Here is a 15,969-nt window from a genome sequence, read left to right on the forward strand (position 1 = left end):
CCTCTACACAAACACACACACACATGTGCACACACACTTCTTTCTGAGATATGAGCACACAATGGAACATGGATCTTAAACTTACAGTCCATACACAGAATCTTGTGTTTGGGATCTTGTGCTTGGATAGGGAAAATAACATGATTTTCACTGACCTCTAACTAAAATATAGCATTCTCATCAATTATGAATTCAGGCAGCAAACGACATGAATCTTAGCAATACTTGTACCTCTGACATCAATAGAAACACAAACATTTTCACATCACACCAGAGTTATGGCCCTGAAATATCATTTATGCGCATCACTATTTCAAAATTATGATAGTTACCAGACTTCAAGTAGAGCTTATTGTTAAATATGTTCCTACAGAAGTACATGTGTTACTGTTATTTTTAAAAATTTAGTAACTGTATTTCAATAGTTGTTTTCCAAGCCTGTATACGTTATTTTGTACATTTACAAACATTATTCTGAGAAGGGGTCCAGAGCTTCACCAGACCACAGTGGTCCATAGCACAGAAAGATTCAGAGCCCCTGCTGCCGAGTGAGCATAATGCGGGATGTGAGATTTTTCCAGAGTCATCAAGGCCTGGTCCAGGGGGCTCGGAGGCCAACAGGCAGTGTCCAGTAGCGTCATGAGGCAGGTCCCAGGGGCAGAGGAACAGGAGGGATATTGGGTAAGAGCTTGGGTGGGCTGTGAAGTCAGACAACGTACTGGCTCTGTCTCGCCGGCAGTTGTGATTGCGGGCAAGCCACTTCACCTCTCTGAGGTTCCATTTCTTCAGCTGTAAAATAGGAATAATAGACCAGACGACTCTGAGAGCATGAACTGAGAGGGTGCATGTGTGGCAGCAATGGCTGCTGGGTTGACTGGCCCTTGGCTGACTGTAGAAGGTCAGCCTTCCTACCTGTGGACTTCTGAGGCTAAGGTATGTTGTTTGGTTTGGTTTTTGAGACAGGCACTATCTGTGCCCTTTGCAAGCTTCTCACATCCTTGAGCTTCAGGGATCCGGTGAAGTGCCTCAAACTCTAAAACACATCCAGACACAGACCTAAGCCCCCTGCCTCCCCTTCTGTCCCTGGCTCACTGAAACAGGCACCCAGGCCAGGCTGCAAAGCAGATTCCCTGACCCACAGCAGAAGAGACTGCAAGCAAAAAGGAGACCTTCCAGACCTTTCCAAGACTGGTCACACCAGCCAAAGCACCTGCCTCTGCTTCGCAGAGCAGCTGGCTTCTGACCTGCTGTCTCCCATCACTTGCTGAGCCGCGACAGAGATTCTGCAGTCCTAGTGGCCTCTCCCGGAGCAGGCGAGGCCAGAGTCAGACCCAGGCTGCCAGACCACTGGGCGAGGAGCCCTCAGGAAGGCCACGGAAACCACACAACTCCTAAGGTAGGGCAAGAAACTCCTTCACATGTCTTCCAAAAACTGGCTTAAAGATGTTCAAAAGTTCTGTTGTAGAAAGGGGCTACGCATTCTTTAAAAATTACACATATTGATTTTCATCTGATTATAAGTTACAAAAGATTGGAAAGCACAGAAAATTTATACAGAGAAATTAAAATCAATCATAAGCCTGGGCCCTAGAAATCAAAACTATTAACACTGTGGTGAATTTTCTTCCAGTTATACCTCTGTTGACACTCTCACATAAGTTGGGATGATAAGTATATAGAGTTTATATCCTGCTTTCATCACTGAAAAATACCTACAGACATTTTCAATATGAGCTCTTGAAGGACACAAAACTTATATCAGATGCCGTCTGTAAAATGCACAGGTTACTGAGAGATCTCACAGTATTCCTAAGTGTAGTATTGTGTATTTAAATATATGTTATTCCCAGAAAACTGACAGGAGGAGAGCCCATTTTGCTCTTCTTAAAGTGCATATAATATTTAACTCTCTTCTTTAGCTTGAAGAGAATCTAGAAAGATACTTTTGTGTCCTCAGCAAAGAGGCACTATATGACATCTTTCTTTTTCGCGTTTTCCATCTCTCTCTCGATAAGGGGAAAGCTTTGAAAATTCCCTGGTAGAAAAATGAGGTCTTCCTTGAGAAAGTGCTCAGCAGCTGAGGAAAAACTTCCAGAGAGAAGTGGTGTGGCAGGAAGAGCCCTGGACTTCAAAGGAAGCAAGTTGGATTCATATGTCAAGCCTGCCATTGTAGCCCCGAGATCAAAGAGCCCCCATTTCCCTGTGTCAACAGACACCACCCCCACCTCAAAGGATCAAAGGGCTGCGCAGATTAAATAAGACTCCGCATGTGAAAGTGCTGTGTCAACAGGGAAGTACACTGCGGGACGATCACCACTAAGTCAAGTCATCGAGGCTGGTAACAGTACTGTTATTGTTGTCGCTTAGCCAGCTTGAACACTAAGTGCATGCCCTGAGAGGCGCAGTGTGCAACAGTGTGTCAGTGGGGGCTCTGGAGCCAAACTACACTTCCGGTGGGGCCAAGTTATTTGGCCTCTCAGTTTCTTCATATGTAAAATGGGATAATGATAACACATGTAATAAGATGGAGAGGATGAAAATGAGTTAACTTACACAAGGTGCTTACAACAGCTTGTTGTTGGTGCCCTCCATTCTGACTCTTAGGGACCCTGTGTACAGCAGAGCCCAACCCTGCCCGCTCTTTTTGGGCCATCCGCTCACCTTCCGGTGCTCTATCAGACAATGCTGCACTGCTATCACAGGGCTTTCACGGCCAATTTTTTCAGAAGTGAGTGGTCAGGTCCTTCTTCCTAGTCTATCTAGTCTGGAAGATCCACTGTAACCTGTCCACCATGGGTGACCCTGCTGATATCTGAAATACTGGTAGCATATCTTTCAGCATCACAGCAACAGCAGCCATCACAGTGTGACAACCGACAGATGGGTAGTGTGGTTCTCTGATGGGAAACAAACCCAGGCTGTGGCGATAAGAGCACCAAATCTTAACTCTAGACCACCAGGGCTGGCATTTAGAACAGTACCCAGGACATCATAAACACTATATAAGGGGAGCTTTAAAAAGTCAGTGATCAACGGCAAATATAGGATTGAAATTAAATGTATACCAGCTAAAACCAGTAGGCACCGCTTTTTTAAAGCTTTCCACAAAACTATTATCATTAATCACAAAGTTGGACTAGCAGCCTCCATCAGTTTCCCTAAAAAGTTATGCCCCCGACTCCAGCCCCACTTGAGTTTGGCTGGCTCCCCTCCTACCTTCTCAGCATCCTGCTCAAAGAGCCGCAGCTGGAAGCACTGGTCCAGCTTGAGCTTGCGTACGTGCCACATCTGGTGCAGGTGCTGCCGGGTGGAGTGCAGCTTGTCCAGGAGGCTGGTGATCTTGGGCACCAGGCTCTGGAAGTCGGCGCTGCCGGGGATACAGTTGCGCCCTGAGAAGCCATCGCTGCAGCGGATGCATTGCAGTAGCCGCTGCCCCTCCCGGTCCAGCTCCTCCACAGGGGCCTTCAGCACCTTCTTCTTGAGCTGCGTGTGCTCATCGATGAGCCGCCGAGAGCCCTCCACATCCACGGGGAACTCCTTCCGGGCCAGCATCTCCTGCAGGTCCTCGAGGCGTGAGAGCAGGTGCACAGCGCTGTTGAAGAACTCCTCCAGGGAGAGCCGCAGCTCGATCCACTCCTCGTGGTTGTAGTCCAGGGAGCCGTCAAACTCCTCCGTCAGCTGGGAGGGGTCCACCAGCTTCGTGAGGCCCTCCACGGACACCATGCTCGTCTAGGAGGGGCAGACACAGAGAGGGAGACTCAGTGATCGTCGGGGCCCGTGGGGGGAAGACCTCAGGGCAGCAGAAGGCAGAAGAAAGTAAGTCAAGGGGAACGGCCAAGATAAGTACACATAATAATGACCACAGCCTGCCTAGGAGAGAGGGCAAGTGGAGAGCATGTGGCCCACTGGTCAGGAGCCATAAATCAGCCAGGGTCAGCAGTTTCACAGACTCGCTGACTGGTTCAAAAAGCTCTCCACCTGCCCAACATTTGCCATTCAAGGAAAGACTGCCTTTATGTCCCCACTGTCCTCATCTTCCTCCTACCCACCCCCAATGCCACCTCAACAGGGCTTCACATGCTAGAAGCGGGAGAAGCTGGAAGCACAGACCCTGTGCCTGGGGGTCCAGTTCTCTGTAGCTTTAACACCCAGACCCACAACCCAGGGTATCATTGCGGTTGGACTAAGCAGTGTGGGTCAATCCTTGGGCTGCAAGGAGGGCAGAATCGACCTTCCTGCCTCAGGTCGGGTGGGTCTTGGACCACAAGACTCTCTGTTAGCAGACACCCTTCTCTGATACAGTGAATGCACCAGGGCTGGGGGACAGGAAGTCTGGGCCCTCAGCTTTCTCTGTGAGCCCCCTGCAAGCTCTTGGAGAGCCGAATATAGAATGTTTGTCTCCAGGACACAAAGCAACAAATGACGGCACAGGCAACAACCCCAACTTGTCAAGAAACATCTCTCCCTCCCTTAAGATTTCCGACTTCTCTCTCCTGCAGAAGAAGAGGCTATCAAAGAAATATCCGGATCTAGGGTCCAGCCTTACACTTACTAATTGTGTGAACTGGGGCAAGCTATTTCAGTTCTCAGTGCCTCGGCCCTCTCCTCTGTATGATGGAGATAATAACGCTTTCCTCCTAGGGCTGTGCTGGAATTAAATGCGTCAGCATGCAGAAAGCACCTAGGGCGCCTGGCCCAGAGCGCAGACTCATCCCCTGTTAGTGCTCATCGTGATGCTCTGAGGGCTGCATCATTACCAGAACCCTTAAAAGCAGTTTGTCTCTCTCTGTCTTGCACTCTCTGAGCATCTCCACCTCATCCCCTTTTCCCCCTCCATCTCCTTTCCTAAGACACAGGAAGGAGCTGCCTGTGTCTGGAACAGGGGTTCTCAAACTTGACTGCTCATTATAAACCCCTGGGGAGTTTACAAAAACCCTGATGCTCAAACCCCCACCCCTAGAAGTGTTGATTTAGTTGGTCTGCATGGGAGCTTGGGCATGGGTAGTTTTAAAAACTCCTAATGTGCAGCCAGCAACATGAACCTCTGCTAATCTAGATCCTTGCTACTCAGAACATGGCCCTAGACCAGCCCCAGTGGCCTAGTGGTTAAGTTCAGTGTGCTCTGCTTCAGCAGCCTGGGTTTGGTTCCCGAAGGTGGACCTACACCACTCATCAGTGGCCATGCTGTGGGAGCTGTTCACATACAAAAAGAGGAAGATTGGCAACACATGTTAGTTTAGGGCAAATCTTCCTCAGCCAAAAAAATTAAAAAATGAAAAAAATATATATATACACACACATATATATATATGGCCCTCGAACCAGCAGCATTGGCATCACCTGGGAGCTTATCAGAAATGTGGAATCTCAGGCCCTACTTAGACCTACTGAGTCAGAATCTGCATTTAACAAGACCCCCAGGGGACTCTGTGCATTAAACTTTGAGAAGTCCTGTTTTAGAGCACTTTCTCCTTTGAATTTGGCTCAAAGTTTACCACCTCCAGGAATCCTCCCAGGATTACATTCACCAATTATTCATTAAGTATCTGCTACTGAACAAGCCTGTACTCTCCCCTCTATCACTTATTGCCTCAGTCTGCGCTGGGCATTTCATTTGCTGTTTGTGAAGTATACTTGATAAACATTCTTCTGAGTGGGAGGCCCCTGGCTACGTCTCCTGTACTCGTTTAGGAGGCAGAGACAAGCCTGCTCAACCTGGGGTGAAGCAGGTACAGAGAGGTGGGAAGTGCTGGGCAGCCATGCTGAAGCAAGTTTCAACACTTGTTAGAAAGATTGTCTTCAGTCTCTCCAGCTTATAATTTATAGGCTGCTTGTCACCACCTCTGTACAAACAAACCCAAAACACGAAAAGTTTCCTATAGGATTCCTAGTATTAAGTTGGGGTATTGGGAGAGCATGAGAGTTAACTGTGTTTATCCCAAGTCACATTTCTTGTGTTTTTTCACAGAGTAAGAACTGCCTGGTCAGCCAGGTGGTCAGGTTGCTGTGCTCAAATTGCAGCCTATATGGGGCCACCCCCCCACAAACAGGCGCTCCTGGCCCCTGGGGGACAAAAGTCTGGAATGCGTTGCTAAAAGACTAAGAGCAGCTCTGCCTTTCCAACATACACACGTATACAAGGTTCGTCCCCATGCAGACGAGGACCAGAATTCCCAGAAAGGCCAACAGCTCGGAGCTGGCTGGAACAAAGCTTCCTAAATCATGGATTCAATCTGATGTGTTGTCACTAAAAATTCTCAGGGGGACACATACGCCCTCTGGAAAAATCTAGTTAAAAAATAACACTTTTTCCCTGAGTATAAAAGGAATACAGAATTCTCAAAAGAAAACAGAAAAATATGAAGAAAATAAAAATCACCCATAATCCAGCCACCTCTAATAAGCTAAGCCACTGCTAACATTTTCATGTGTCCCAGTCTTCTTCTCCATATACGCACTTAAAAAACAAATTTTAGACAATATTGCCCATGCTGTTTTATAACCTGCCTTTTTAAAAACAACATATCATGAGCATTTTTCAATACTATTTTTCTAAACATGATTTTTAATGGCTTCACAGTATTTATGTATTAATGTCACCAAAATTAATGGGTATTTAGGATACAAACTATATATGTGTGTGTAAGTATGTATATATATATGTAAATATGTGTATGCATACGTGTGTGTATATTACTGCACAAAAACCTGTGATGAACATCCTTGTAGACATTTTTTTGTTTGTAATTATAATTAGCTCTTCACCTTTTTGTTTTGTTTAACTTTTACATGAAAAACATTTTCCTAGAAGAAGAATTACTAGATCGTTGGGTACAAACTCTTTTTAAAGCATTTGACCCAAATTACAAAGCTGCCCCCAGAAGCAACTGCTCCAGTCTACACGCTCGCCAGGAGTAACCAGGATTGCCTCAGGACACCGTGCACCTGGGACAATCCCGGGAGCCTCGTACTCCTCCCCAGACTCTAACTGTTAGGCCACAGCCGCCAAGGAATCCTGAGATCCCAGCCCCTGACCTGTTGCATGTGGCAGGGGAGATGGAGACGGGGAAGGGAGAAAGGTGTGCGTGGCAGAAGGGCAAGGAGACGGGGTTCTGAGAGAGAGGTCTGGCTCACCTCGAAGATGAATTTGGAGCTGCCAAAGTTGGTCTTCTGCTTCTGCCAGAAGTTGTCAGGTTTGATGATGAGGGCCACATGGATCTCGGCGGGAAACGCTTCCTGCAGCGTCTTGAGGAGGGGCTTGATGAGGTCCCACTTGGAGCCCCGCATGTCGATGATGACGGTGAAGCCACGTTTGCACACGTCCTCGCTGTGGGGAGGCCAGAGGTCAGGCAGGGTCACTCTGGGCAGCTGACACTTTGGAGTGCACACTCAAAAAGCATCCAAAACCCGCATTCCTTTTCATCTAGACCACCCTTCGCACTTCACACCCACTCTCCTGGCTGCCTTCCAATCCACTCAAAGTGTCCTGCTCAGAGATCCTTTCTCGATTAACCCCATCTGCCCAAGGGCGTTCTGCCTCCTCCTGCACCTAGCAGATAACTCAGCCTTCCCTATGCCTACTGCACTTGTTGGGATGTTCACTGTTTAGGTAGTCACTGTTGTGCTCAATTTTCTTTTAATTGTTTTTTTTCTTTTTTTTTTTTGGTGAGAAAGATTGGCCTTGAGGTAACATCTGCTGTCAATCCTCCTCGTTTCACTTGAGGAAGATTGTTGCTGGACTAACATCTGTGGTGATCTTCCTCTATTTTGTACGTGGGACGCCACCACAGCATGGCATAGTAAGTGGTGCATAGGTCTGCGCCTGGGATCCGAACCTGTGAACCCCAGGCCGCCAAATCGGAGGGCATGAACTTAACCACTACACTGCCAGGCCAGTCCCCTGATTTTTTAAATTTTTGTCTCCCTGTCTTGCTCCTGGGATGAATCATGTTTTCTCCATTTGAATACAAGCTCTCTGAAGACCAGAACCCTGTACCCTTAATCCGAGGTGGGAAGTCAGGCATGAGTGCTGACCCTCCCGCGCCCATATCAGTGGCAGACACTAGCACACTTTGCCACTGAACCCAAACTGGGCCAAAGCATCTTTTCCAATAAGGGGCTCTAGCCTGATGCTATCAACTGATTAGAGACAGTGCACGAAGTATTAATAATATATTTGCCACCACTGTATTTAAGATGTATTACTTGTAGTTCAAAACACGTCAATTTAAAAAACTCAGGTTGCTGAGTCATGCTGACTACTCTTAGATGGCCAAGGGTGGGACTGACCAGAAAGGGGGATGCAGTCCAGCTGTCTCATGTGCTTCTATTCTAAGAGTCAGCATGTAAAAAGGCACGTTTCTGGAAGGTAAGAGAGAGGAAGCTACTCTTGAAATTGAGGCCAGAAGAAATGACAGTGACCATCTCAAAACCCAAAACTAATCATGTTAAGTGAATCAAGACATTGCTATAAACTTATTAAGAAGCGAAGTTCACTTAAACACTTGGACTTCATAATTCCTAAGAATCAAAAAGAAAATAAAAAAGAAGATCAGAACAGTTATAATATCTCAGTTTGGGGGGAAGGCTATGTTTTGGTCATTAGGGGTCTTTCCTTCCATCCTCCTTGGTTTATTTAATCTATGTATTTATTTTATAACTCAAAATAGACTTTGGTTAGTTCACATTTTTACGTAAATACTGGTGTAGCATTTCCTGAGGGTGTTTCTCTTAATTTTCGATTCCCCAGATTGTGCTTGCTTAAACCACTGTGCATGGTGCGTGACCCAGAGATGTGCACCGTCGCATATCACTGTGCATGGTGCATGACCTACAGATGTGCACCGTCACATATCACTGTGCATGGTGCATGACCTACAGATGTGCACCATCACATATCACTGTGCATGGTGCGTGACCCAGAGATGTGCACCGTCGCATATCACTGTGCATGGTGCATGACCTACAGATGTGCACCATCACATATCACTGTGCATGGTGCATGACCTACAGATGTGCACCATCACATATCACTGTGCATGGTGCATGACCCACAGATGTGCACCGTCACATATCACTGTGCATGGTGCATGACCCACAGATGTGCACCATCACATATCACTGTGCATGGTGCATGACCCACAGATGTGCACCATCACATATCACTGTGCATGGTGCATGACCCACAGATGTGCACCGTCGCATATCACTGTGCATGGTGCATGACCCACAGATGTGCACCATCACATATCACTGTGCATGGTGCATGACCTACAGATGTGCACCATCACATATCACTGTGCATGGTGCATGACCTACAGATGTGCACCATCACATATCACTGTGCATGGTGCATGACCTACAGATGTGCACCGTCACATATCACTGTGCATGGTGCATGACCTACAGATGTGCACCGTCACATATCACTGTGTATGGTGCGTGACCCACAGATGTGCACCGTCACATATTCACTTGCTCATAGCTACTGGAGGTAATGCCACCGTTGGAGGATTTAGGCCTTGAAAGGAAATAAAACCCCTTTTCAGGCTTCATTCTCAAATCTCAACCAGTGATGAGAATGTCTCATCATTGGTGAAGATGAGACTAGTGAAGAGACCACAGCTGCTGTGACTGTCTCAGGCAGAAGGCAGCTTCCATAGGCCTCCCAGAGAGACAGGAAACTCCCCAGGCGAAGAGATTCTTTCCATGTCTTCTTGTTGATACAAAGGACTAGACTCAGCACGGGAGGAAGGCTGAGTCCTTTGTTTTTCCCCAAATCCTGCATCCCACAGGGAAAGCAGTGCCTCTCCTCCCTCTCTGACACTTACTGAATCAACAAGTAGCCACAGTCTTCCACAAATAATTGTCTGAAAGCAATGTGACTTTTTCTTAAATTATGGAATCTCTTTTCCATTATAAAATAAACACCTGTTAATTATAGAAAAGTTAAAATATTCAAAGATCTATATAAAAGATGCTAATGGTAGGAATATATAATACTCTGGCCTATTTCCTTCCAGTCTTTTTGGTGTACATAATTTTCATGCTGTACAGTGTTCTACTTTTTACTGTAACATAGAGTTTTTTCTCATTTTTTCTCAGATTTCTTTGAAACTGTTACATTTAATGACACGTAGTCCATCTTATACCTATACCTAACTTAATCATTCTCATTATTGCTTTACAGAAAGGCATATCAACTTTTATGTCCACCAGCAACGCATGAGAGCACCCGCTTACTGTATCTTCATCAGCACTGCTCACTGAATTTTAAAACTCTTTGCCCATTTTTTAGGAAAAATATTGCAAAACATTTAAATTTGCATTTCTTTGGTTACTAGCTCTAGCTTATCGGCCCATAAGTATTTCTTCTGTGAGCTACTTTCTATTGGGGTTTAACAGCTTTTCTCATTGAGCTTAGTTTCGTTAGCTTGACTCACATTTGTTGCATGCCCACTGATGTCAGGCACTGCAAGGTAACTGTGGGTCTTGTTTTTCCTTAGAGACAACCGACTTCCTTGTGTACCTGCTCCTCAACTCCATCCCTGTTACCATAATTATGCCAACATGAGAAATCTCCACCCCTAACAACATATAGTCAGTGTTGCTACCAAGACCTGGAGTTTGACCATCCTAGCATGTAAATATAGTAGTCAGTAGCAGGTTATACACTATAAACTAATAATTTCTATTAACTATTAACTAATAATTTCTGACAACTAAAAGTAGAAATCAGGTACTATTATTCTCTAGGAAGTTCTCCCAAACTCAGGAGGTGGCAAAAGAGGCCCAGGGGCTGAATGCTGAGAGCGAACCTAACTGGCATCTTTCTGTGAAAATAGCCTGATCTCCCAAGATGCTTTGTGTGTTCAGTTTCATAGAAGGAGCAGAGCCAGGGAAGGGAAAAGAGCTTCCTACCAGCATTTATTCTACACCAGGGACCATGGCTGGGCACTTGACACGCAATAGTTCACTTTATCCTCATAATACCTTATAAACTGGGTATGGTAATCTCCATGTAAGAGAGGATGAAAATGAGGCACAGAACTTGCCGAAGGTCACATGACTAGTAAGTGGCTAAGTAGATAATCAAAACCAAGCCGGCTGACCGTGAAACCCACACTCAAGTCACTGTCACATTACACCCACCACATCGCCACCATGTGCGGTGTTTTTGTGATGGGGGGGGGGGAGTTAAGGGTTAGTGGCGAGGGAATTAGATTAAGGAGCTCACAGGAGATGGGGGAAATTAGGGCAAGGAGTCCAAGTGGACGACCTCCACTCTGCAGTCTATGCAAAATCACAGAGGCAAAGGAGCATGGCACATTGAGAAAGTTCAAGTAACTCACTTTGGTTAGGCACGTGGAAGAGGAAGAGTGATGATGAGGGCTGCTCTGAATGCCTTAGAGAGCCCTATTCCAGGCTCTGACCCTCCTCTGCACACCCCACCCCCCCACAACCCCGGGGCCAAGGAGACTCGCCCAAATAGAGTCCACGCTGCACCTCTCCCTTGTAGACCAAACTCCTAGTATCTGAAACCCTAAAAGTCTCTGCCCAAAGAGCCCTTAGCCTACTTCTTGGGCCCATGTGTACCTCTTTCCAAGGTCCAACACCCCAAGGGCAAGTAACACCACCAGTAATGAGAGCCCTAGGCTTGAGGGGTGGCAAAGGGCTGCTATTTGCAAGGATGTGGCTAGAACATGGATATGTGAGCTGGGGTGTCCACATGCACGCGTGAGGCGCCCCCACAGTGGAAGACAGAGCTGGGCAATGGGCAGAGAAGTGAGGTAGACCACAGGCTAGGGGATGGCCTCCCTGTACTCAGAGGAGTCCAAGAAGTCTAAACTTGAAGTTGGCCTCCTACATCACTATGAAGATGTATTTGTCAAGGTGGAAGAGTAGAACATGTTCTATTTAACAGTTTGTTCATGTGCTATACTAATTCTCAATATTTAGACATAGGGCATGTGGGTTTCCATTTGTACTCTTGCCCCGGGCATCACAATGTTAGAAGCAGGCCTTCCAGAGAAGAGGCGGGAGAGGAAGACATGTCTTGTACCATGGCCAGGCGCACTGGATTTATCTTAAGGACAATGAGGAACCCCTGGCGGGTGTCATTCAGGAAAAGAACATGACAGGTGATTTGGAGATTACCCTGAAGCTGTGCAGAGGGAGAGTAAATTGGGGTCAGCCAGAGGGAGTGGTGAAAGCAGAAGCAAAGAACCATCTCCTTTGGGTCTTTGCTAAAATGCCTCTTGAGAGAAGTCTTCCTTGGGCCACCCTGGGTAAAGCTGACCTGCCACCCAGCACTCCCCACCTTCCCTCTCTGATTTACTTTTCTCCTTAGCACTTAGTACCACCTGAATCATATATTTTACTTATTTACTTAGTGTCCATCTCCCCTCCCTGGGAAGTAACCTCAGTGAGGAGAGAGATTTTGTATTCATTGCACTGCTGGATTCCCAGTGCCTAGTACAGTGCCTGGTGTATGCTAAGACTCCAACCACTGAGGAAACAGAGGTAGCAGTCAAGGGTACGGAATCTGGAACCACCCTTCCTTATCCCAGCTCCATCACTTACTTATTGAGGAATCTAAGGCAAGTTGCTTTTAACCTCTATGCCTTAGTTCCTTCACTATAAATATGAATAATAGCAACTACATTACAGGGTTATTTTAAAGGTTAAGTTTGTTAATATGCATAAAGCACATACAATGGTGCAGTCACATAGTCTGTACCATGTAGATCATAGCTGTTGTAGGAGATGTTGTTGGTATCCCACCCAGGGCCCCTTAATTGACCACTGTGCCCAGCCCCCAGCTCTGAGAGTGTTGCAGCTATCAGCTTATGCCTTTGACCATCTCTGGACACTTGTCTTTGGCTGACGGGCTCCACTTCTCCTAGAGAAACTCCACCTCAGGGGGGCCAGTGCCTCTCTTATACAAGGGTGCCAAAGCTGACCCTTTACCTCAGGGCGGAGAAACTCTGAAGTGTGACTTATGCTCCAGAGCCTTCTCATTTCCCCAGTCAGTGCCCGGCTAGACTTTATCTGGGACCACATCCTTGCTCAGTCCCTCCCCTTCCCTACTCTGCTTCTCCAACGTCCTTACAAGTTTTTCCTGAAGAGAATGCCCTTAATAAATCATTTGCACCTGAGTCCCTGTTGCAAGAAACACAGCCTAAGACATACACATATGAATTTCATAGATATATGAAATTCTGAAGACAATTTGATTATGATCTGGAGATTAAAAGAGAAATCTGGGTTGCAAATTTTGACGTGGGAGCCATACAGTGCCTGGCACACAGTAGGGGTTCAATAACATTTGCTGAGTGAATAAAGCTATGAACGGTGGTAGTAGACATGCAGAGAAATGGGTGAGATCACCCAAAGAAAACAGGTAAGATGAGAAGAACCATTATCAGAGTCAAGGATACAACTGATGGGAATATCAACGTCTAAGAGATGGGAGAAGAAAGTAGATGAGCCTGAGGAGAAAAAATGTGGAGAGGTGAGAGAAAACTAGGAGAGGAGCAAAGTCAAAGAAATCAGGGCAGAGAGGATTTCAAGGAAGAACTACGGCGTCAAACACCGCAGAGAGGTAAATCGTTAACTGAGATCAGAACTGTCACATTTAGCAACTAAGAGGCCTTGGTGGCACTTGTCACGGCAGTTTCAGAGGGGCGTGGGGAGGAACTGGGCGCAGCAGGGAAGCGGTCTTCCTCGTTGATCTCTGGGGTGATTAGAGGAAATGTCAAAAGCATCAGAGGCTGCTTCCACAGCGCTCCCATCCCCTGGCCCTGTTGGCTCGACTCCGGGAATAACCAGGACCTTCGGGCTGCTGCTGTTTGGCTCCCCGAAGGCCCACGTGGCTCCTCAGCCTGCCTCTTCCCCAAGCCTCCAGGCTCCCAGACCTCTCTTCCTCTCACTGAGTCTGCTCAGATGGGGAGCAGTTTGAGCAAACCAATTTACACTAGAATATCACTAATGGGTAGCCTTCCTTCTCCCTTTAGGTTATTTACTCTTAAATGATATTTATCAGCCCAAATTAAATTTTCAGGGGCAGAATTTTGCATCATGTATGGTGAGGACAGGAGCACAGCAAGGTGGAGTTTGGAGCAGCAAGCTTTTAAATCCACTAAGGAGCGGAAAGGGGGGCGCGTGACCTCCCCTTCTCCCACTGCCCTACTTCAGAGGGAGAACACAGCCATGGCGCCACCCCCCACCCCATCCTGCCCCACTAGTTTCCCATCTGGGGCTTGAGATCTGGACCCCCTTGGCCAGCTTCACAGCCTTTGTGATAAACCCAGTCCCTTTATACGGAGCTGTGAGCTGTTTCATAGATGCTTAGGGGCTCTCAGGCCCAGGACAGGAACATTCACTGACTGGACACGTGATGGATCAGATGTTTCTTGCACTCAGTTCTAGACCATTTACTCTTGTTCATTACATGTCACTGGGGCTGTTTTCACTCAGCAAGCCGGTGCTGTCTCAGAAAGCATTTGAACTTCTTTATGCCGATGCTTTGCAAACTTCAGTGGCTTTTATTATCACCTAGGACATTTGCATAAAAACGCTGATTTTGGGGACCCCTTTCAGATATTGATGAAAATTGTCTGAGATGAGGCCCAGGAGTCTCCCCAGGCGACCCAAGGACAACATCCAGACTCTCTTAGGTGTGGCTTTTGAGAGTTTGATGATACTTCATCTAAATCAGATCAGGACAGGCATCAATAATCAGCAGGGAAGACAACTATGCAGTCAGAACAATGTCTGCAAGGTGAACCAACAGAAACACTATACAGGAGCCTGTCAAAAATGTTAGCAGGTTGGGGCCAGCCTGGTGGCATAGTGGTTAAGTTCACACTCTCCACTTCGGCAGCCTGGGCTTCGCGGGTTCAGATCTCGGGTGTGGACCTACACACCACTCATCAGACCATGCTCTGGTGGCCTCCCATATACAAAATAGAGGAAGACTGGCACAGATGTTAGCTCAGGGCCAATCTTCCTCACAATAAGAAAAGATAGAGGGTTTCTCTCTCCATGGCCTCATGCTCTCTCGAATGGAGTCATTTATTGCAAGCACAGGCTGGGAGGATTTCAGTCTTGGCGGTGCATTTCTCTGGTTCTTTTTGAAAAGACCGAGCTCCTCTCCTGGCCTGGGGAGGCTTTCCCCAAAGGGCTGGCTGCCCTCCCCAGTGCAGCTGTCTGTGCTCAACCAGATGCCCACTGGAGCTCTTCCTTCTCGGGCTCCCCTCTCTACTTTTAAATTGCCATGAGATCACCACGGAGTTTCTGCTCCTTATCACACACCTAACCTGCAGCCTCATCTAACACTTCCGGGCAAGTCCTGGGTGTCTCTCTGGGTCCCTGTAGGTCCCACCCACATTGGATGCCCCCAGAGTCGTCTCTTGACCCACAGGGCTATGAACTCCATGAGGGCCTGACTGGTCCAGGTGTGCAGGGTCTCAGGGGTGGGCGGTGAGGAACCAATGGACAGGCATGTCACTGACCCTTTGCACTCCTGGTGGCCCCCCATGCCTAGCAGAGCTCCCAATTCAGCAGCCCACTATTGAACCCAGTCCCCCAAAGTGGTTTGATGAGACACAGCTGCTGCTGTTTGTAAGGCTTTCAAGCGTCTTCATAGATACAGGGTAAATCTCAGGTGGCATCATAGGGAGCCGGGGCAAATGGGTCAGGCCAGCTCTCTGGTGCAGGAGCACAGTGGAAACCACGAGCATCATGGTCCTTTCTGGTCTTTCCATTCTCTAAGCCTCTCCAAGCTCATTCACACACTCACACGACCTGTCTGCTTGCCAGCCTTTGGATTCGCCTCGTCTGTCTTAGCTGCTGTTATTATCCACCCTGCTTCACACATCAGAAGACTCAACAGCCTTAGCCTGGGGAGCAAGGATTAAGGTACCAGTGCCTCAAGCCAAGGTTTGCTCTGGGACCTGGACAGCAGGG

The 15,969-nt window shown here is 47.3% G+C and overlaps 1 protein-coding gene across 38 annotated transcripts in view; it reads right to left on the minus strand.

The window, feature by feature from the left end:
• KALRN (kalirin RhoGEF kinase) overlaps positions 1-15,969 on the minus strand; it is a 635,442-nt gene that overhangs the window by 411,345 nt on the left and 208,128 nt on the right. For all 38 annotated transcript variants that reach the window (XM_070583665.1, XM_070583666.1, XM_070583679.1 and 35 more), the window contains 2 exons: positions 7,135-7,327; positions 3,217-3,729 (listed from right to left, as the gene is read on the minus strand). In XM_070583665.1, the coding sequence (XP_070439766.1) occupies positions 3,217-3,729; positions 7,135-7,327 (706 nt within the window). The remainder of the gene's footprint in view (positions 1-3,216; positions 3,730-7,134; positions 7,328-15,969) is intronic.

The sequence above is a fragment of the Equus przewalskii genome, chromosome 18, assembly GCF_037783145.1.
Source record: "Equus przewalskii isolate Varuska chromosome 18, EquPr2, whole genome shotgun sequence".
Classification (NCBI taxonomy): domain Eukaryota; kingdom Metazoa; phylum Chordata; class Mammalia; order Perissodactyla; family Equidae; genus Equus; species Equus przewalskii.